Source organism: Mauremys reevesii, linkage group 1 (genome assembly GCF_016161935.1).
Source record: "Mauremys reevesii isolate NIE-2019 linkage group 1, ASM1616193v1, whole genome shotgun sequence".
NCBI lineage: Eukaryota > Metazoa > Chordata > Testudines > Geoemydidae > Mauremys > Mauremys reevesii.
The window spans coordinates 252037773-252061198 of NC_052623.1; the positions used below are offsets into that span (position 1 = coordinate 252037773).

At 47.9% G+C, this 23426-nt stretch overlaps 1 protein-coding gene across 5 annotated transcripts in view; it reads right to left on the minus strand.

Annotated features, from left to right (window-relative positions):
• The window catches only part of LOC120409342 (sodium- and chloride-dependent betaine transporter-like), a 55552-nt gene that overhangs the window by 16196 nt on the left and 15930 nt on the right, over positions 1 to 23426 (minus strand). For 2 of the 5 annotated variants that reach the window (XM_039547272.1, XM_039547242.1), the window contains exons 5-12: positions 20039 to 20126; positions 17638 to 17770; positions 15827 to 15961; positions 13652 to 13755; positions 12491 to 12615; positions 11875 to 11987; positions 10808 to 10945; positions 8529 to 8631 (exon numbers count right to left, since the gene is read on the minus strand). In XM_039547272.1, coding sequence (XP_039403206.1) covers positions 8529 to 8631; positions 10808 to 10945; positions 11875 to 11987; positions 12491 to 12615; positions 13652 to 13755; positions 15827 to 15961; positions 17638 to 17770; positions 20039 to 20126 — 939 coding nt within the window. The remainder of the gene's footprint in view (positions 1 to 8528; positions 8632 to 10807; positions 10946 to 11874; positions 11988 to 12490; positions 12616 to 13651; positions 13756 to 15826; positions 15962 to 17637; positions 17771 to 20038; positions 20127 to 23426) is intronic. The other 3 variants (XM_039547234.1, XM_039547251.1, XM_039547262.1) reach the window with 3 other exon arrangements.

Sequence of the window (23426 nt, forward strand, 5' to 3'; positions counted from 1 at the left end):
ATGGAGGATAGGTCCATCAACAGCTATCTAGTTCTTCTTTAAACCCTGTTCTAGTCTTGGCCTTCACAACATCTTCTGTCAAAGAGTTCCACATGCTGTGCATTGTGTGAAGGAAAACTTTCATCCTGGATTTCTCTACAGGATCAAGTGGAAGGGAAATCATAACTGGGGAAAGAGCTCTTTTTCAAAAGCAAATATACCAAACAATAGCAAGGAAAACACAGAAGACACCTCTGCACAGGAATCCATATTCTACTAATGATATTTAGTAGCAGCATCATTAATAATTCCTTTTCCAAATGTGTTCTAGATAAACACCATTTTCTGTGGTTCCAGCGCGCCCATTGCAAGCAGTGGATGATGTAGTGGAACACGGTGGGATCTGACATGAATGGATTCGGCATGCCCTTGAACACGAGGTTTGCATGATCTAGCTTTCACAAGCAAATGACAAAGTAATCAGGCTGAAGAAGTTATCAGTTCACCCAGTCACCATTGCTTTCTAGCTGAGAAGAAGCTGGAGGCACAGCATGTGTTGCCCTTTCTCCCCAGTACAGATTTGGAAGGATTATATGCATTATGGGAGGGAATGTCCTAAAGATCTCCCCATAGTGATCTTTGCTGGAAGGAACAGAGGTGTCTGCCTTTATCCTGCGCATCCTCAGAGTTGCCATACTGTAACAAAGCAATAGTCCATGAACCCTAATATCGCCTCTGCAAGTGACCCGTGTTGGATGTTTTAGAAGACATAAAAACCCCATTGACAGTTCCCCTAATTTTGCAAACATACCCAGAGAGGAAGTTTCTTTCTGAACCCAGCTGGTGATCTGTTTATGCCCTGAAGCATCAGGATGCAGAGCCTTTATAATGTTTTAATCTAGCCTATAAGAACCGCAGATGCTGTTAAAGTTCAAATGTGTCTAATCCATTTTTGAAGTTATTAAATTTTGGTTCTCTCAAGACTATCCAACAATGATGAGTTCCTCAGGATAATTATACAGTGCATGAGGGGGAAAAAGATTTCCTTCCATCCATTTTAGATTTGTTGCTCTCTGTCTGCCCTTGTTCTTGTATTATGAGAAAAGATTAAAAGGTGCAATTGGTCTACTTATACAGTAACTACCATCCTCAGTTCGATTGCCCTTCTTTCTCTAATTTGAGATTAACTCACCAAAGCCGAAAGCAGAATTCAACTATAGCATAATCATCATTTGCAGTCCCATAGAACCTTTCATTTGAGGATCTCAAAGCGCTTTACAAAAGTAGATATTATTGTCCCTATCCTACTGAGGAGCAAGCTGAGGCACAGAGAGGCCAAATAAATTGTCCAAGATCTGCCCAGCTAAGCAATAGGAAAGCCCAGAATGGAAACCACGGCCCACATCCTTAGCTGGTGCACACTGGCATAGCTCCAGTTGAGGATCTGACCCAAGTTCTTCAGATTCTCAGTTTTTTGAGCTATCCACTAAACAGCAGTGTTGTCGGTTTTATTCTCTTTTCTTAATGCAGCCTCAATCGCATCTTCAACTAGCACCACACACTGAGCAGACATCTTCACTGACATGACCATAGCGATGCCTAGATCTCTTTTCTGAGAGGATGAAACAAATTCAGAAGCCATCAGTGCATGTGTGTTGTGACGGGTTGGATCATAGAACCCCCTTGGGAGCTGCCACCCGATGTGCCAAGAATACCTTTGCTCCCGTTTTCCCTGCCAGCTCAGGACTCCAGCACCCTGTCTTGCTGAGCCAGACACTCCCGTCTGCTCCAACACAGACCCACGGTCTGAATTACTTGCCCCAAAGCTGCAGGATTACCTGAAAACAGCTCACAGAAGTGTGCTTGTCTTTAGCACTCAGATGCCCAACTCCCAATGGGGTCTAAACCCAAATAAATCCGTTTTACCCTGTATAAAGCTTATGCAGGGTAAACTCAAATTGTTCACCCTCTATAACACTGATAGAGAGATATGCACAGTGGTTTGCTCCCCCAGGTATTAACACATACTCTGAGTTAATTAATAAGTAATAAGTAAAAAGTGATTTTATTAAATACAGAAAGTAGGATTTAAGTGGTTCTAAGTAGTAACAGACAGAACAAAGTAAGTCACCAAGCAAAATAAAATAAAACGTGCAAATCTATGTATAATCAAACTGAATACAGATAATCTCACCCTCAGAGATATTTCAGTAAGTTTTTTCTCAGACTGGACACCTTCCAGGCCTGGGCACAATTCTTTCCCCTGGTACAGCTCTTGTCCCAGCTTTGGTGGTAGCTAGGGGATTCTTCATGATGGCTCCTCTCTCTTTGTTCTGTTCCACCCCTTTATATATCTTCTGCATAAGGCTGGAATCCTTTGTCTCTCACTGGGTTTCCACCCCCTCCCCCCACTGGAAAAGCACCAGGTTAAAGATGGATTCCAGTTCATGTGACATGATCACATGTCACTGTAAGACCCCAAGCTTCCATTCCTCCCAGTCTGACTCACAGGAAGGCCTGCTTGCAACCAGAGCTCCAGTCAATTGTCCTGGCTGATGGGAGCCATTAAGGTTCCAGGCCACCATTAATGGCCCACACTTTGTATAATTTGAATAGGCCCTCAGAATTATATTTTATACGTCTAGTCCCAGATACAAGAGTGGTACATTTATACAAATAGGACGATCACACTCAGTAGATTATAAGCTTTGTAATGATACCTTACAAGAGACCTTTTGCATGAAGCATATTCCAGTTATAAAAATATGATAAGTGAATATAATGTAAAACCATATAGAATACACAACGTCACATGTATTTTAAATTATTCCTCCCAACATGCATTTCTTTGCATTTGTCTACACCGGAACTCATCAGCCATGGTGTTGGCTCATTTCAAAAGTGGCTCAAAACTCATTTCAGTTCAGGATGGGATAAAGGGGAGCGGGGGAGTAGAAGTGTGAGCTACTGGGACTTGGGAATCTGCAGATTAAATTATAAGCAATCTGCACAGTAGGCAGAGACATAGCTCTGAAATGTCACATGCAAATGTAGAGCAAGAGTAATCATAGTGGCTGGGAAAGCTGCTAAAGTGGATGCTTGCCTCAGATAACCAGTCCCTGTTATTCCAAAGCAGAAGGAAGAGCTGAGGAGAAGACTCCAGGATGGACAAGAAGCTGCTGGGGAAGCTGAACGTCACGAAGAGTAAGAGGCCTCTCTGTTTGAAGAGATCAGGTTGACACTTAACCTTCCATGGAACAGAAACATGGGCTCTAAGGAAAGTGATGAAGAATGAAGCAGAGAGATGGTGCGTGGTGCATGTGTGAGTGGGAAGAAACCAAGGGCCAGCTTACTGACCTTCAAAAATGCTATAGTCATGGGCAAGAGTGAGCTGTGTCATGGGGTGGAAGAACTGGAAACCAGCACAAGACACGGGCAAAGAGAATTCATCAGAGGTGAACAAATGGAAAGACACTGGCAGTCTCCAATGCAAACCTTATGTGGCAATATTTAGACCAGGATAAAGTCCCCAGAGGCCTTCACCTTGCCTGCAATAGAGGGAGACTGATGAGGTGGCATTAAAGACATGAGTTTACAAAGCATAACCAGAGAGAAGTTAAAATAGGGCAGTCTGGCAAAGAGGCAGCAGAGCCCTGTAAGCAACCCATCCATTGGATGGCAGGGAAAGCACAAGTACCTGTTCAGCAGGCTGAAGCTGCAGAAGGGAAGGGAAAGCAGGAGAGTGAGTGGAGGCATGAGAGGGGAAGGAAAGGGCACCAGCCGGGGATCATGTTATGAAAGAGAAGAGGCGACGGCAAAGATTAGTTGTCCAGGAATCCACGCTGAAGATGGGAGGAGGGCCAAAAAAAAAAGTGTAATTCATTCTTGTGTTAATTACATTGCTGTAGCACCCAATCAGGATCAGGGCCCCATTCTGCTGGGTGTTGCACAAACACACAGGAAGAGTCTCTGCCCTGCGAGTTTACAATCACAATGACAGCAGAGCTCCTGAAACGCAGCACCCCAGTGAGGTGTGAAGAGCTCTCACGCCTCTTGATGGGCTTGGTGCAGCTGGGGCTAGGGCACAGAACTGCCCCCTGGAGCTCCTCAGTCCTAGACTGTGCAAACACAGGGCCTGTTCCTGGCATACATTAGACAAGTCTGGTGGATTCTCTACTACGCATTGACTTCTAATGGTTCCAAGGGGGTGTTGTGGCAGCCAGGGGTCACTGGAGCTATGCTCCCTTCCTCCGGCCTTAGCTCCTGCACAGACTACAGGGAGAGGGGTTGGCATAAAGCCACTACAGCAACTACCCCCTCCTGAGGTTCTCCTATGCAGGTGGAATCCTCCAGTGGCTGGCTACACTGCTTGCCAAAGGAGCAGTGTAAGGTATCCCGGGTGCAGTCACAATAGAGAAGCAATGGCTTCTCTCTCTCCAAACTCAGTCTGACAGTGCTGCCTCTGCTTCCCTTTGGAAGGTTCTCTCCACAATCATAGGAGCTAGAAACCTCTTCTCCTCCCCACCCACCCCTCCAAAAGAGCTTAATTCCTGCAGGAACTGATTATGGGCTTATCTTCATTGCAAAGTTTCACTCAAGTTATAACTCGAGTGTTGCCGCTAACATGAGTCCCATCCGCACACACAAACCCTTAACTCAACTGTGGTGGTGCTTTTAACTCCAGTGGGCTAGGCCATCAGGGGTTACAAGCTAAAACTCAAGGGAGCCCAACGCTGCAGTGTGAATGCAGGCTAGCTCCACTCGAGTGCCACTAGTTCTCAGTTGTCTTCCACAATTCCTCCCCATGTGCCTAGACAGGACAGACATGTTCTCCTACAGTTCCCTGGGAAAGAATTCCAAGTGGATCAGCTTGCTGAAGTGCTAAGAACTCTGGGATATGTTCCCAGAAATCTTAGCCCCACACACAAGTGAGTGCAGCACCAAGGTGGTTTCAGAAACTCAAGTGTTATATCTCAACTGTGCTGCTCTCACTCCAGTGAGGCTAACTCGAGGGGAGTAACTTGAGTGCAGATAACTTAAGCTGACTCTGCAGTGAAGGCTTATCCTGCGTCACCCAACAATACTGTATGGCATGCTGCCAATGCTGGTCAAACTGGCCCCATCCACTGGACTAGAGTAAGGAGTTAGCAACTTCTGCCATGGGTGGGAGAAGCCCTGTTTCTGAACACTGGCAAGGAACCATCTGGGAGGAGCCTGCTCCAGTGAGATGAGACTCCATAATAGACACCCTGAAAGTCCTCATGAGGGATAGAACAAGCACTAGCCTTGAACTCCCTGTAAAGGGATCGACCAGAGGAAGCTCCAGTATCAGGCACCCCAGGAAGAGGATCCAGCTGCGGAGAAAGTCCCAGTAAAGTGCAGGCCTGATTCCCCACTGCCCTCGATCTTGTATATTATTTATCCCTCTGCAAAGTGAGCGCAAAGCCAGCATCAAATGTTACCACTCCCTGAAAGGACAATGAGGCCCTAAAGGGGAAGGATAACCCAGTGGTTTGAGCACTAGCCTGCTAAACCCAGGGTTGTCAGTTCAATCCTTGAGGGGGCCATTTAGGGAATCTGGGGCAAAATCTGTCTGGGAATTTGCCCTGCCTTGAGCAGGGGGTTGGACTAGATGATCTCCTGATGTCCCTTCCAACCCTGTTATTCTATGATTAAAGGTCTGTCTACACTGCACTGGGGAGATGTGACTGCAGTACGTGTAGGCAAACCCACGCTAGCTCTGATCTAGCCAGCTTGCTTAAAATAGTAGTGAAGCCACAGCAGCACAGGCTAGCTGCCTACATAGGGACCCTGGCTACATATATGGGCAACTAGCCTGTGCAGCTGCAGCTTCACGGCTCTCTTTAGCAAGCTAGCTCGGATGTGCCTACATGTGCTGCAATCACACCTCCCCTCCCAAATGCAGCGTGAACAAAACCTCTGTGTATAATAGTGCCCTGCACTGCCTGGCTCACAGAGAGGAGACGGGACCTACTGCCAGTGCGAACTAAAGGTGCATTGTTTTTGCTCGAGTGGCAGGAATCAGTATGGAAGCGAAGGATTCAATCATAACAAATCAATTGCCTATAGTTGAGAACATAACAAAAATAGCCCATTGCACTCAGACCTACTGGAGAGCTACTGTACATAAGACCACTTGTATTTTGTTTATCAAAAAGTGCTTAGAGATCAGACATTTCCAGGCCTGGGGTCTAGTGTTGAGCACCCACATCTCTCCTTGAGTTTAGTGAGAGCTGCAGGCATTCAGCACCTCTTAGAATCATGTCTGACTAGGAGCACAGGATTGATCAGACCAGGTGGGTGGATCATTAAGTCCAGTATCTTATGGTCAGTGCTAGTGCTCCAGAGAAAGGGATAACCCATGCAGTTAGCCAGAGGAATAATGCTCCATGATGGTGGTGAGGGGGATCCCTTGTTCTTCGTAAATCTTTATATGCAGGAAGGAGCCCAGAGCAGTCGTAGATGGACACACATTACAGAAATTAGTGAAAGAGTCCCATAAAGGGAGCTACTCTCCTCACTCCATGTTACTAAAAAGGGAACAGACCCTGGGGCCCAATCCCTGTGTGACTCTGTATCTCCACCAGGAGAAGGTCTGTTTGAGGGATGCATCCTCAAGGTGAAGCTCCCTAGGTGATCTTGTGGAAGAAAACCCAGGCTGTGTTTAAATTCTAGGGGGAGGATTCCATTCATTCTATGGCAATGAGATTTCATTCCCCTATTGCAAGGCTTCTCAAACACTGCCAGGGTGTGGAGCACATTTACAGACAGAGGGCCTCCTGAGCATCACGCCTCCTCATTCACAATTCCACAGGCCACATCCCTTCCCAACTGTGATCATAACACATCCTAGTGACAACCTCACCGATTGCTCCTGTAGAAAAGTAGTACTAGCAATGAAGTCTGTGCACTCTTAGGAGTCTGTAATGGGACATAGCAGCTGGGAATGAAGAAGAAAGCCAGCCCTGTTGGGAGCCACTATCCTGCTGAGTGTTAGCATGCATGCTTATTCATAGAATCATAGATATGTGAGGCGGGAAGGGACCTCAAGAGATCATCGAGTCCAGACCCTGCTCAGAGGCAGGACCAAGTGAACCTAGACCATCCCTGACAGGTGTTTGTCTAACCTGTTCTTAAAAAACTTCCAGTAATGGGGATTCCACAACCTCCCTTGGAAGCCTATTCCAATGCTTAACTACTATTTATAGTTAGAAAGTTTTTCCTCATATCTAACCTAAATCTCCCTTATTTTACATTAACCAATTACGTCTTGTCCAACCTTCAGTGGACCTGGAGAACAATTGATCCGACTTCTTTAGAACAGCCCTTAATATATTTGAAGACTGTTCTCAGCCTCCCTCCCCCACCCCATCTTCTTTTCTTAAGACTAAACATGCCCAGTTTTGTTTTGTTTTTTTAACATTTCCTCATAGGTCAGGCCAGGACAATACATGTTGTGATTGTAATGGCTTTACTTTAATTTGCACTTGCTGGCTTCATTTCTAAGAGTGTTGAAATGGAGTCTGTAGAAAAAAATGGGGGAGGTGCACAGCTTTAGTCCTGTAAACAAACCAGGCTGTGTCAAACCCACTGATTGTATATGCCAAATGGGAAGCACTAATGTAATTTTTTCCCAGCTCTGAAAACCGAGCTTAGAATAAGTTGATAAGTTTTCGGAGCTCTGAATTTGAAGGCTGATGCCACAACAACATGGTGCAGGGAGCATTCTCCAGACAACTCCAGAAGAGAGCTCACATATAGTCCTCTCGCTGCATTAGAGCTGAGATTGAAACCATGAGGACTGTTTTAGATAACCAGAGCACATACGAGCTGAAGTGATGCCCTAAGGCAGTATTTTCGGTGGCCCTGCAATGAATCCATGCTCTGTTTATTGCATTTGTATAAATCTCTCACACAGACACATGCACACACAGAGGGAGCAAGCACAAGCTTTGGGGGTCCAACCTTGCTCCTCTTGAAGTCATTGGGAGTTTTGCTATTGATTTCACTGGGCGCTAGATCAGATCTTTAATTTCATTTGTAACTGTGGCCAGACACTATGCAAATGAGTTTTATGCATGCTAATTCACAGTGTGTATGTATATGGAATTTCAGATTAAATAAATTGTCAGGATTAAATTAACAGAAAGATGGAGGGAGATCACATGACAGGTCAGCCATAAAATGGCAGCCACTGCCACTCGTACGTGGAGAATCCTCTTCTGCTCTAAATGAGCATAGTCTGTGTCAGCCAGAAAGAGCTAGAGGTCCACTGGCAGAACAGCACAGTGCGTGGGAGACAGAACCTCTGCCTGAATGAGCAGGAACACTGAATTCACTTCTCTTCCTGGGAAAATCCCTTTCCAAGCAGAGATAAGAATCATTCCTACGCTAAGCGTATGGGGACTGAGGAATCCCATGGGTGAACAGATTAAATCAGAAGCATGAGGCACTTCTGCTTTTCCCGGAGGCTGACACGGCTATTCCCATCCCTCCCATAACAGCCTGGGTCCTTGTGTTCTACTTACCATACACCCAGCCAACACAGATGACTTCAAAAATGGTGAGGAACAGTAGGCACATACCACTGGCAGAATAATAATCAAACAGCTGGAAGACGTACATTCCACCCTGTGTCAGGCAGAGAAAGGGGAGACGTGGAGGGCTCAGCAAAAGGGTAGGTGCAAGAGAAAATGGCTTGGCTGGAATTTGGACAAATACAAAAACAAGGCTGAGGGACAGGGGAACTGCACACAGAGCAAAGGGGCATAGGAGAAGGGATCTCCCTCTAGGCCTGTCCACACTAGGAAATTATACGAGGTACCACCTTGCACTAAAATGATCGTCAGGCATGGGGCCAGGATGATGTTTCACAATCATTTCATAGCATGATTTCAGTGTCCACAGAGAACAGGGATTTGGGTTTTTTTTTAAAACGCTGCTATAGACCATTCTCCCTGGCAAGTTTCTAGCACTGTTTCTGAATGTGGTCCCTGGCTATGTTGAGCTTTGGGAATGAGCCGCAAAGTTTAGATCCAGGTGTGAACTACCCTGAAGTTCAGTATGTTTAGATGCTGGGTTTCTAATTTGAGCCCATCTCTACATGTTGCAAGGGTCCCAAGCATAGTTGGAAGCCCTGTGGGGGCAATGGCCTTTGGCTCTCTGTTGTGCAATGACAGTACAATGGACTGAGCATTTGTTCTACTCTCAGGAGAGCTATCTGTACAATCTGACTCTTGTGTTCTCACACCTTGTTTTGACAAGAAAATAGCACCTCCAAGGAAAGAAAAAAGTGGAGCAGACACATTGGAAAATTATTCAACCCCTTGAATGGCCCTGAGACAGAAGAAAAGCTTTCCTATTAATCCCACCAAACACTGAGCCGGCTTTGTGCAGTGTTTAGATTATCCCACAGCAATGAGCAATGTGTAAAAGCCCCAGGGAAGTTAGATAGGTCCTGAAGTTCTGATGCAGTTTTCACCCAGTCCTTACTCAGGCAAAACTCCTATTGCCTTCTGCTGGAATTCGCCCACGTAAAATCTCAGCAAGGACCTCTGACTTTTCAGATGACTGCAGGAATACCAACTAAGAGAGGTTAAGGGTTGTATCAGATAGCAAGATCTTGCTGTCTCCAGAGTGTGGGGAGCAGTTATCAATGACTTCTTTCCTCTAAATCAGTGGTTCTCAACCAGGGGTACACGTACCTTGGTGATACTCCGAGGTTTTCCAGGAGGTACATCAACTCATCTCGATATTTGCCCAGTTTTACAACAGGCTACATAAAAAGCACTAGTGAAGTTAGTACAAACTAAAATGTCTTACAGACAACGACTTGTTTATACTGCTCTATGAACTATGCACTGAAATGTAAGTACAATATTTATATTCCAATTAATTTATTTTATAATTATATAGTAAAAATAAGAACGTAAGCCATTTTTCAGTAACAGCGTGCTGTGACACTTGTGTATTTTTATGTCTGATTTTGTAAGCAAGTCGTTAAGTGAGGTGAAACTTGCGGGTACACAAGACAAATCAGATTCCTGAAAAGGGTACAGTAATCTGGAAAAGTTGAGAGCCACTCCTCTAATTTAGTCTAGGACCTGCTATCAACAGCCTTCATACCCCAAGTCCTGTTTTCCACGGATGATAGCCAGCCAACTGTGCCTTCCCTTGGAAGGCCTCCACCATGGCAAAGACTGGCAACATTCTCATCTCACGTGTAGCTCCTCTACTTTTGACCTGAGAGCCATCAGGACTGGAGTTTGGTTAGAAAGTTCCTTTCAGGTGGCCCTTCCCTGGTGCTAGGTTCGGGGGTAGGCAACCTATGGCGCATGTGCCAAAGGCAGCACGCAAGCTGATTTTCAGTGGCACTCACACTGCCCGGGTCTTGGCCACCAGTCTGAGGGGCTCTGCATTTTAATTTAATTTTAAATGAAGCTTCTTAAACATTTTTAAAACCTTTTACTTTACATACTATAGAAAGAGACCTTCTAAAAACATTAAATTGTATTACTGGCACGCAAAACCTTAAAGAGTGAATAAATGAAGACTCGGCACACCACTTCTGAAAGGTTGCTGATCCCTGTGCTAGGTTCTCTCTGAGACATACCCCAGAGGAAGGCTCAGCTATGCAGTATGACACCATCTCACCTGGCACTATATAAGAAAGATATGCACCAGCTAATAAACTAAGCTAAAGAGAGAGAGAAAGAATAATTAACAGTGTGAAATAAAACTTGCTGCAGATAATACTGCTCCAAACAAGTCCATATCCCTCTCCCCCACCATGTACTTCCCTTCTTACCTCAGTGACTAGCATCAGCCCAAGCAGGTAGCATATGACTGCAATGGCCAGGATCAGCAGCTCCCGGCGCCCTTTCCTCTGGAGAACTTCTGGGTACATGTCAACAATGGCCGTCACCAGGCTCTCAACACAGACGAACTGCAGAAGAATTCATGTCAAGAAACCAAGGACCTAATGTCTCTTTTCCTACCCATCCTCTTTCCCACTTCCATTCTTCCACTCAGTTAGTCTCTCTCTTTTTCCTACACCTGAAGCATGAACTGCTTGCAAACAGGGAGGTGTAGCTGCATCTGAGTCCCAAAGGAAGTGGAGTTACCACTGGTGAAACATCAGGAATTGAGCACCCCAGAGGAGTGACTGGAACCACATCTGGAACCGAGTGAGATTATCCCAAGCCTTGCACCTGGAGTAGGGAGGATGTTCAGGTACAACAGAAATGACACATGGAACCTGGAGACAATAAGGGAATTGCACCTCACCACGAAGGATTATCAAGAAATAAATGGTGTGTCACAAGGAACCACTGTGGTATAAAAGAAGTTACTGCCAGGAAGCAGATACTCTGGAGCCAGGAGACAGTGAGGTCACAAGTCACACCTAGAATCAAGAACACTCGTAGTACAGTTGGAGCTGCCATCAAACTACCATTACAGATGGGGCTTGTCACAGTACAAAGGGAGTCCTAGTGAACTTAGAGGAGATTGACACAAAATGTGTAGTAAAGTGCCTGGTTCATGAGGGATGACTGCTAGCCCCTAAGGGCAGACTTTGTGACAAGGACAAAGAAGTGTGGCTGCTGATTGTCACTGGATTGTCAGAGACTTATGCTGGAAGGTACAGGTGCTTCAGGTCACTGGTAAGGAGTAACACCTAACACCAGCTGGGATGTACTGGCCAGTTCTAAGTATTAACATTCTGAAGTAGTAACATGGATGTGTGACAGGTGTTCCAGGTGGCTGAGAGGCACATCACCATTTCCCACCCACGAGTTATGATCTACATGAGGCTCTCAAACATGTGACAGACACCTTGGAGTTCGAGGGAAAGAGGAGGGTTATTTACTGTACCTGGCTGTCCAGTCCCAGGAAGATCAGCATAAGGAAAAATAGACAGGACCAGAGCTGAGACACAGGCATCATCGTTACAGCCTTTGGATATGCAGTGAATGCTAGGCCCGGACCTGCTCATCAGATAGCTGAGTAAGGATGAGGTTTCTCCAACATGACCCAGCAACACAGAGACCAGTTTGATGTGCCATTTAAAAAAAAACTTAGCCTGCTAAGACCTCGCTTCCCCAGAATGTATCGTGCAATGGTCACTGACGTACAGGATAATAACTGCTGACACGGGCTGAGCGGCTGGTTTTGGAAAGAAGAATCAGTGATTTCAAAACAACGGGGAATGCAGCTCTGCTTCTGGACAGTGGCACTAAGTACATCAGGATAGCAGAGAATAAAGCAGTGGTTCTGGATGACAGGGCCTCTGAGTCCACAGAAAAGGCAGAGGCTGTTCTTGGCAACTGGACTGGGGATACTAGCAATTACAGAGGATGTAGGATTGGTTCAAGGTAGCAGCACTGCTAACCTCATGGGTTGGCTTCATACTCAAAGGTGTCAATTCCTAAAAAGTCCACCCATGCTTTAAGTTTTCCTTTTGGCCCTGCCACATTTAGAAAGCACCTACCTGACTCGGCCACTTCTGAAATGGGCACGCCCTGTTCTTGTGCCATGAAGCCCAGCACAGAGAAGATAGCAAAGCCGGCCACAAAGCTGGTGGCACTATTCAGGAAACACAGCACGAAGCAGTCCCTGTTGGGGCAGAACCAAAGAGAGAGAGAGGGCATTGTTTTCCTCTGCAAATTTACCACTTTGGGCAATTGCTTTTGTGCTCAGCTTTCTGAATGGGACATGAATCCATGCACTTGCTTACACTAACACTAGCCTGAGACTAGAACAGCCCAAAACAGAACTCAGCAGTCTACAGCCTTGACCCCTGGCACTACAAGAACTACATGATTATACTTGGCAATAAAAATGACAGAGGGCTGCAGCTATATATTGTAAGCAGGATGCCCCAGTGAAGTCACTAGGGACTTGGCACAACAAGGGGCAACAGGAATCATATGAGGGTAGAGCAATGGAATAATTATTGAGAGAAAAAGGATCCTTAAATCACAAGGGATCTGATCCAAAGCCCTCTGAAACCAATCGAAAGACTCCCATTGACTTGAATGGGCTGGGGATCAGGCCTGAGACGAAAAGGGAACTAGAAGCAATAAGCATTGGATGAAAAAGAACCTGTCATGCCAGACAACCTCTCTGTTGCTCTTTTGGATCGAATGGAAAAACACACGCAGGGTGCACTAAAGGGTCTGGGATTTTAATAAGGCATTTGATGCCATGGGGCAGATTCTCCTCTTCTTTAGACCACTGTGAAGCCGGCTAATTCCCCCGAGATCAGACCCAGGTAACTGAACTGAATTTGGCCACATGCATTACTAAATCTTATTTCCATATCAGGTAACATTTACAATACCCACATCAACTCAACAGTGGCACCTCCAGGAGTCCCATGCCCCCTCTCCCTGCCCCGGTGGCAGAGTGCCACCAGCAGAGCCACCAAAGGCATTTCTTGTAGCCCCTGCGTTTTCCTGGGTAGTCTCCTATCCAGTCGCTGAGCCCTGCTTAGCTTGTAAGAGCTGCCAAGAGCATAGGATGAAATGACGTGGGCCCCACGTGTGATTTCGAAGCAGTGAGTGCCACAGCTCCAACTACATTCTGCTCGCCTGCCCACACGGCCCTCAGCTGGATGTGAGAGGGAGAGAGAGGCACAGGCTGCTCCTACCTGTAACAGTTGTTGTTGTACTTGTTGTAGCTGCCCAAAGCGGTCAGGCATCCCAGGCAGATAGCATAAGAGAAGAAGATCTGAGTGCCTGCATCCATCCACACCTAGAACAGAAGAGGACAGTGGTTTCCAGCCACGGCTAAGGAAATAAATGGTAAAGTCCTGTCAGGGTACACACACTTCGGGGCAGCAGCTTGTCAGACATGGAGAAATCTACATCAGGCAGAGAAGGGAAGAATCCATACAGGGTGTGACATGTCTCTGGATTGATTGTCCCAACTTGGGGGGCTGGAGTGAAGATTCCACCATGAAAAGGGAGGGTGCATGGGGATGTGGCATGGTATAAAGACTGTACCAGCACAAGTTGGAGATCACGTAGCTGCTTGGTAGTGAAAAAACTATGAGTATCTCACAAAGCCATCCCAAACAAGTGCCAATAAAACCTCTATATGACACCACACTGCCTCGTATTCCCTACACATGAGGATGGAGGGAGATCAGGACAACGGGAGCAGCCAGGAGATGTTGGGTTCATAGTATCTCATCACCACCATGGTTTTCATTAACTCAGCCCGGCACCCATTGAGAGCAGCAGAGTTTGTTGTTTATTTCAGCCTTCAGCTGCTGGCTCCTCCTCCACTGTATTGATAGCACTTTCTCTCACACAGTGTGATGCTAGTATACAGAGCCACAAAAGATGGGCTGCAGTGCTCAGAATCTTCCACACAGCCAGGGAAGGATACTAGTAGCAAGTTAACAGCCAGGAAGGAATACCTTGTCCACTATCCTTGCTGTCCCCTAAACAGTGCCAAGCAGGCTTCTAAGTGGCTGCAAATTGGCAGGCCTTCAAATACATGCAGCCAGCCACTGCTGTTTGAATTAACTGAGATCCCTCATGGATCCAGACCTACAGATTCACCCAGATTCATCCCTGCTTCTCTTCCCACTCCACCCCCCCCCCCCATTATAATCAAGGTCCAACCTTCTCCACAGCAAACTGGACTCAAATTCCGCAGCAAGGTGTCTGGCTCCTGCAGCTCTCCCAGGTGGCAGACCAGAAATTCCCTATCATCAACTTCATTTAGATTAGAAAATGGAGGTTTTTAGTGAATTAACTGAACACAAATAAAACACTCAGCCCCTGCGTTGTTTATTTTCATATTAAAATTCCATTTAACTTAAGCTGTCTCCACGTTTTCAACATGTCACCGATTTTTGTGTTGACAAGACATAACTGCATCTGAAAGTCATCAGGGGAAGCTGGAGGTGTTAGCAGCTGGGTAGGGAGCAGTTGGGCCTTTTGCCATCCAGGAAGATGTGGGAGACAGTTTGAGGTTGTGGGAAAAGCACATTAGCTGAATGCTTCTGCTACAATGATCAGCAGTGAAATAATTAATGTTTAAATACTCTCCGTTAGGTCTCAGAATTAACACCCTATTGGGATGCATGGAACAATAGTTTGGAGATCTGCAAACTCAGGGAACTAACATTGAATGCAAGTTACACAGTTTCAAGCTCCCCCCCCCATGGATGAGGGCTAGAAACAATGGTTTTTAAATTAAAGCTGAGATTCTGGAGCACAATTCTGCAAGAAGGTGCTGATTTCACAGCAAATGCCAGAAATGCCGAATCTCAGAATAAAGGGGCCCCTGTTTATAAAAACTGACCATGTGTAGCTCCAATAGTTACCTACACACCTACTGCAGTTTGTCTTATACTAGGAAGCTCGTCTCCCTGAGGAAGCTCCAGCCTCTTCCAAGAAAAGCTCAAGCTGGGCCAGAGAGCATGAAGAGAAAGTTTTTTTCTCCTTTTGTTCATCATCATTTCACTTAAGGCTCAACAAAACCATCTGTCATACACTGAATATTTAATAGATGCTTCTGCATTTGCCAAGCCCCTAAATGGCAATGACCTAAAATGGCAATGACCTAACACATCCATATGTTTAAAATACACTGACAAAAAGGCTATGTTTGTGCTGGGCTGAGATTCCCCCATCAACCCTTTTAAAGAGGCCTCAGTATGTTGTCGGTCTCTTAGGGGAGGGAAGTCCAACCTGATCTAGATAACAGTCAATTAAGGCCTGATCCTGCAAGGTGCTGAACCCCTGCTTTTCCTGTCACCACTTTGTTGGAGTCTCTCCACTCCTCACAGTATCAGGCTGTATTCACTCACCTGTGGGTCTGCAAGCCTGGAAATGTCAGGCTTCAGGTAGAACGTGATCCCCTCAGCAGCACCAGGCAGGGTGACCCCTCGAATCAGCAAGACAAAAAGCATCAAGTAGGGAAATGTGGCAGTGAAGTAAACAACCTGGAAGCAGAGAGAAGGATCAAAAGAAAATGTTGTCACCCTATAGATTATACATCCAAAGCAAATCCCCTAACTCTATTATTAACAACACAAAACCTGAGTCTTTACATCCCCAAAGCCTCTGCTTTCACTGAATTCTAATTAAAGGTCATGAAAATATTTCTATTCATGGCCAAGATTTCCAAAAGTGAGCAGTGAATTTGAGAGGGACAAGGCAGCAATTTGAGACACCCGGCAGAGGCCTGATTTTCAAAGAGTGATTGCTCATCACACTGAAAAATTCTGCCTTTTTAAGGAATCTCAGCTTGAATCTTAGAGTTCACAAAATCTTGATGTATTTTTGAAACCCTTGACCACAGTTTTTGTAAAGCCCCCCCATCCTCTCTTTTGTGTGGGAAATAAATGCATTGTGATTGGTCAAATAAGTCAGATGGTGCTGTTTCTGTTTCCTGATTGGAGGAGCACACAAGCACTTCTGGCACTGAAAGTTGTCTCTGAAATTCACTTTTTGTGAACATTTATGCTAGTAAACCAGATTTATTCAAAGTATGAGGAAAGTGAACTCAAAAGGAACACAAATGTGGCCAAAGTGAACTGGTTTTAAAAAACTACACATTCAGACTTTTCATATGAATTATTCTCCCAGATCTGGTATGTGGTACCAGGCCTTTAAGTATTGACTATTAAAAATTAACTTTCAGTCAAGAGTTGACTTCCTGTTGACTACAAAGTGATGGGAGCTTCATGGATGGAAAGAGAGAAAATCGTGAGAAACATCTTTTATGGAAGAAGGGGATTGAAGAAACTGGCCACTCACCCCTCAGCAATTGTCACAGGTCCTCTAGAAATGTGCAAGACTAACCCTGAGTTGTATAATCCACCCTCACCGCCGCTCAGGGGGGTTATACTCCAGCCCTGCACCATTGAAGCCTGAGTGGCTTCTTTAAGCCTCCTATGTGAAATACGTTATGCTCATCCAATCCAGGAATAGAAACAGTAACATGTGACTTACGCAATCACAGCCAGCCAGCCCAGCTCACATTTTCAGTATTGAGTGTGGAATGCTCACAGCAGTGCCCTGTTTGTGAGCAATCCATTGGGTTAAAGAAAAAAAGACAGAAAAACCCCAAACTGAGCAATTACAAATAATGAGGAAGTGGGAGGTAACTGCGATGAACCCCGTAAGGAGATTAGTTCTAGTGGGATATTCACTCAGCTCTGGTGTTTAATTATTATTGGTAATTGGAGATTTGACACTAAAACAGGCCAATGTTGCAAAAGCCACCAGACCACTTGGGGACTGTGCATCAGCAACTGGATGATTGTCTGTTGCTAATGGTGAAGCAGCGTCTTTCACAAGGCTTCCCCATTACAGTGGGCCATGCTGGTCTAGGACTTCACCATTTCTTCTAAGATCCTTCCCTTGTCTCCCCTCTGATTGACTTTCTTTGCTCTTCTCATAATGGACTAAATTCAGACCCAGCGTAAGCAGCTGTGACTTCAATGCAGTTGCACCCACCCATGCCAATCCGAGTATGGCCCTATGTCTTGTGTGTTCCCTGCCTCCTTTCTTCTTCTCCTCTCTCTGTATCATGGAGAAGACTAAGAAGGTAGAAAAAGATATAATGGCAGCTTGGAGGAGGTTTAGGGGCTAAGGGGATAGAGTTTGCTCTTACTTTGCCTGTGGACTTGACTCCTTTCCAGATGCAGAAGTAGCAGATGACCCAGGCGAACAGGAGGCAGAGAGCCAGCTCCCAGCGCACAGTGCCCAGATTGTGAATACCATCTGAGAGTCCCAGGACTCGCTTCCTGACAGTGCAGGAGGTGAGAGAGGTTAACATCCCAGACTTGCAGCCCCTCTCCCAGAGTTTTCATACACATCCCATAGCACAGCTGCCCAATCTCCTCCATCACTCCTGCTTCCAGTCACCCTAGCCCTGACAGCAATACTGTGTTCTTGGTCACCATAATGCCTTAGGTGTCTCTGTGATCCCCTCACAGCCTGGCCCCTGCAGTTCCACTTCACCCTTTAATCAGCGTGGGCTCTCCAACAATCCCAAAGCTCTCAATAGCCCCACTGCAGCCCCCAATCATTCACAGCACAGTCACTCCCGATCTCACATCACTGCCATCCCTTTGGCTGCCTCACAGGCCACACTCCATCAGCAGCCTCCCCTGCAGCCCCGCCCCGGTAGCATCAATGGCTCCTAATCATCTGCTGGCTACTATGTTTCCTCCAACCACCCCATGTTCTATGTCTCTCTCCAGGAATTCTTATGGCTATGGCCCTCATTCATCCCTACAGGTTCCCCTCAGCACCCAGGCTCCCTAAGGCTAGGTCTACATGATGAGTTGGGGAGGGAGGAGGTGAGTCCCATTTCACCCAGCCATACTCGCCCTCACCTGAGTTGGCACACTGACAATAGCAGTGTAGCCATGGTAGCATGGGCAGGGGTGGCTTGTGCTAGCAGCCCCCACTATGTACCCATGGAGTTCAGGTGGGTTTGTACTCAGGGCATCCAGCACGGTGCTGTCTCTGCCCATGCTACCATGGCTACACTGCTACTTCTACTCTTTTAAGCACTCTAGCTCAGATGAGAGTTGGCATCAGTATATCTACAAGAGCTGGGACCACCACCCCCGTTCATAGTGTAGACATAGTGTAACAGGGACCATGTGAGCCTGCAGCCTCTCACTACCCTAATATCTATGACAACTCTATGTCCTCCTGGCCAAACCTCCCCCCAGAACTCTAGGGGCTCCCTTGTAGCCGGCAATGTTGTACTGAAATCACAATGGTTTTTGTAGCTATTGATGGATGGGCCCAGGGCACGGGAGCCTGACACAGTTCTTCCTCTGACTCATCCTGTGGCATTCTACAAGTCACTTCACCAATGGGGAAGCTGAGACACAGCAAGGAAAAACCCTGGCAGCTGGCCCGCACCACCTGAGTCAGGCTCGTGCGGGGTGGGCTGTGGGGCTGTTTCACTGCAATGTAGATTCCTGAGCTCGAGCTGGAGCCCAGAATCAGGGACCCTCCCACCCGGAAGGGTTCTAGAACCCAGGCTCCAGCCCAAGCCTGGACGTCTACACAGCAATGAAACAGCCCCGGAAGCCCGAGTCTCCTGGCACAGGCCAGCTGTGAGTCTCTAGTTGCTGTGTAGACATACCCAGGCAGGCTAAGTGGGATAATGGATACTGATCACCTTTAGAAAGCACTTTGAAAGCAATGGATGAAAATGTGATATTGTGATTGAGCCCCTGATTCCCACTTGCTCCCTGTCACTTCCCTAGATTAGGTGGGGGCACGGTTGTGAGTGCGAGTCCTTAGAATTACAACTCCCATATTGTTCACACCCCCTGAGGGCCGGTGCTGGATGATTCCCTACAGTGAATTCTGCAGCGTTTCTCCTGTCAGCACTCCTCTTGGGTGCTACGTCTGTTTGCCCTCTGGGTGTTTTCATGGGTGTGTAGGTGCCCAGCAGTAAAGAATCACAGAAAAAGTTGCTTTCCTCTAACACTGAACAAGGAACTCAATTAGAATAAGGGGAAAAGCTACTTTGTCTCTTCCTGCTTCACCGCAGAGCATCTTTGCAGAATCTCTTCCAGCCCCCTCCAACCTGGCCTCCTGCTCTAGATAGATCATCACACTTGGTGTGCATACATGCATGCCCGCTAGGTGTCTGTCAGGGTGGCCCTGCCAACATGTGTTCAGGCCCTGTGTATCCACAACCTGCAGGTGCTGAGTGCATCTGTCATGTTGGAAAGGATGTGTTCGTGTGCGTAAATGCATGTGTTTCTCGGTAAGGGTCAATGTCTCACCTCTGGGGCTGTGTGGTGCATGGGATGAGACAGCGTGTGTCTTGGGAGTGCCCACGTGCCCCATGGATTTCTGTCAGTCAGTGTGCCCAGTCAGTATGCAAGTTTGCATGTGCAGTGAGTGTGCTCATGTGCCCCATGATGTGCGATGTGCCATAGGTCTGGGCTCCGAGATGTGGCCTTACAGAGACTCCATTTGGAGTATTCACACTGCAGTGACCGCTTGAGGAGAGAAGAGTCTGAAACCGGGGTACGTACTCCCAGAACTCAGTAACGGGGGAGGTGGCATTAGCAGGCGCTGTCCAGTTCTCCACGTTAGAGTGATTCAGAAAGTCCACGCAGCGATCTACAGAGGAGGAAGCAAGTCGGTGAGCCTGGAGAATTCTCGTGCTTCTCAGCCTTTGTGCTCCCTCCCGCCTCCTCCCTGTTCACTCCAGCTGCAAACAAACACTTCACGCTGCCCTGTAAAACATCACTCTCCCCGCACCCCTGCCAGAATCCTAGTCCAGGAACAGTCAGAGGGATGGGGGAAGTGGAGGCTCCTTACTGAATAGAACCCAGGTGGCTGTGGAATGCAGGGTACTGTGGGGCAGCGACTATGGTTACCCAGGCTGGGAAGTTACTTAATGTTAAGAGAGAGCTCAGAGAGGAATTTCCCTGGCTTCCCCACAAATAAAGCTCTGCTTGTGGAGCTGCGAGAGTCGGCTCCTCCTTTGGGGAAGGCAGTGACCCCTGTCAAGGCTATGGCAAGGGAAGGACTGTGAGTCGACTGAACATGGAGAGGGAACTTTCATAAATCCACAGATTCCATGGCTAGGAGAGACCACTGCGACCATCCAGTCTGGCCTCTTGGATGACACAGGCCATAGACTTCCCCAAAATAATCCCCAGAGCAAATCTTTCAGAAAAACATCCAACCTTGATTTGAGACTGAGTTTTGCCAGGAAAGCTTATTTTACTCAGGGAACAAGGGGTGGAATAAGCGATACTGGACAAAGCACAATTTTGCCAGTATAAGCTGCAACCACATGAGATGTGCTTTGCCTGTACAGTACACTGGTGCAGCTATACCGACCGTGCACTCCTAGCAGAGACCTGGCCTGAGTAAGCCAAAGACTGACTGAACGAACAGTTCTCTGCTGTGACGGAGGCTGGCCCAGATGCTTGAGGGTCTGAGGTGCAGTGAGTGATTTGTGCTGTACCCCGTTACACTAGATAAGGGCAGTGCCAGCTTCAGTGAAAAGCTCCTTCCATGGCTTAGAGTTGGGTGAGGACTCCAGACTAAATCTGGTCTGAAAATGGGCTTTTTTTGCTGCTGAAAATTTTGAATTTCCCATGAAAAAAAATCAAAAACCATACATTTTGATTCAGAAATGCTGCCATAGGAGCAGGGGCGGCTCTAGGTATTTTGCCACCCCAAGCATGGCAGGCAGGCTGCCTTCGGCGGCTTGCCTGCGGGAGGTCCCTGGTCCCACAGATTTGGCGGCAGCCTGCGGGAGGTCCGCCGAAGCCGCGGGACCAGCAGACCCTCCGCGGGCAAGCCGCCGAAGGCAGCCTGCCTGCCGCCCTTACGGCGACCAGCAGAGTGCCCCCTGTGGCTTGCTGCCCCAGGCACACGCTTGGCAAGCTGGTGCCTGGAGCTGCACAGGAGTTGTAGTTTGGCTGCCGCATGCTCCTGCTATGAGCTGACTTCCCCGGTCAGACTACCTGACCCATGATGCACCATGGTCTGTCCTCATGGTGGCAGGAGGCTGTTGCATCCTGGCCATGGTGCATCATGGGAGAAGTAGTCTAGCTGGGGAGCCCAGCCCATAGAGAAGAATGGGCACATGAGCAGGGCTGGATTTCCCATTAGGCTCAGTAGGCATGTGACTAGGGATGCCTAAAAATTAAATTTTTATCACTCCCAGGTCCTAGCACAGGTGGGGCCAGAGTCAGCTGAGCGAGAGACGGCCCCATGCAGCCCTGCTGGATCACTCCTCACTCAGCCCAGCAGACACAGTGCACTCACCAGCCCCACTGGGAGGTGAGTCAGGGGGCAGAGCAGGTCTCTGGGGGGTTGTGGAGAGGCTCTGGGTAGTGGGGGGATTGTGGAGGGGCACTGGGCAGTGGAGGTGGGTGAGGGAGGTATGTGTGTTTGGGGCAGTGCGGGGTCTGTGATGGAGGGGGTTGAGTGGCAGTGTTGGTGTCCGTAGGCCTAAGTAAACCAAAGTTGTGACTTTGGGCCTGAGTGAACCAAAGTTCTTCCATGCTGTGAACTTTAACCAGCCTAAGATGCTAACAAACAGCAAGCAAAATGTGTAACTGTCAGCTTTCTTAGCTTGCAGCTGTAGGACAGCTTAAAACAGCAAAAAGCGGCAGTAAGACGGGGGGGAGAAGGGGGAGGAAAATCTGTATGCGTCTGTGCTGTGAAGGCCATAGATAAATATGCGAATGAGAACAGTTCTAACAAGCTACATTATAGTGTTAAGTGTAACTGTTGCAAGTGGGAGGGAAAAAGGGGGAAAAACAAGGGTGGTATAAATGCTGGGACCCCGCCTGCGTGCGGATGTGCAGGATTTGAGAATGCTTTTTCTCCCTGGCACCTTTTTTGAGCTCAAATAAACTTGGTTTGCTTCTCCACCCTGGTGTGTTAATTAGTGCAACGCACACCGGGCAACGAACCCCCACTGTTGCTCTTCCTCGGGCCCTTTGGGCCAGCAACAGCAGGATGCCTAAAAGTTAAAAGTTGCAGTACCCCCACTGTCCACAATGGTTAGGTGCTCCGAGCCACTGTGGGGGTATCCCACAGTTCCCATCTGCTGCCAAGCAGTGGGGACCCCTGGAGCTCCTGGCCAGAAGTGGATAAGGGGTTTGTGGGGCTGTGGGCCAGAGCAAGTGGGGGATACACCCCACCCCTTACACTTACAGTCCCTCCCACCCCCACCCCTGCACTACTGCTGGGGAAATGGGGTCAGAGTACAGGGGCTTATCCCGCTACTCCTGCTGGGGAGAGGAGTCAGGGTGCAGGGGGCTTCTCTCACTCCCCATCAAGAGTGCCGGGTGGGTGGGGGCAGTGGGGCAAGCCCCTGCGCCCTGACCCTGCTCCCGGGCAGGAATGCCGGGGCAGGCAGTGGAACAGGTCAGGGCACCAGAGTGCCCATTTTTCCAGGGGACCCCTGTTGACCAGGACCCCTGGACATGGGCCCTGTTGGCCCAGTGGCTAATCTGCCACAGCTTCCAGCTGCTGCGGGTGGCTGGGAATCACCCCACAGCTCCCGGATTCTTCCTGGCAACGGGGGCCCCGGATCTCTGAGCTGCCACAAATGGTGGGGGGACTCTGCTGCTCCTGGCTGCCATGGGGGGGGGACGCTGCTCCCAGCCTCTGTAGGCAGTGGGGGACCCCAGAGTGCCGAGTCATGGGTGGCAGGAGACTCTGGAGCTCTGAGCCCCTGTGGGCGGGGGTGGGGAGCTTGGAGCTAGGGGGCCCCGCAGCTGCCTAGACACCAGGGAAGGTGTGCAGACCCTGCCTAGGGACATGCAAGGTGTAAATCCAGCCCCGCACATGAGGAAACCAAACACCCATTTGGCCCACAACTGCATATTGAAATCAAAATATTTTAGTTTTCAGCTGAATATTTCAATGAAAATTCAAAATTTTCCACAT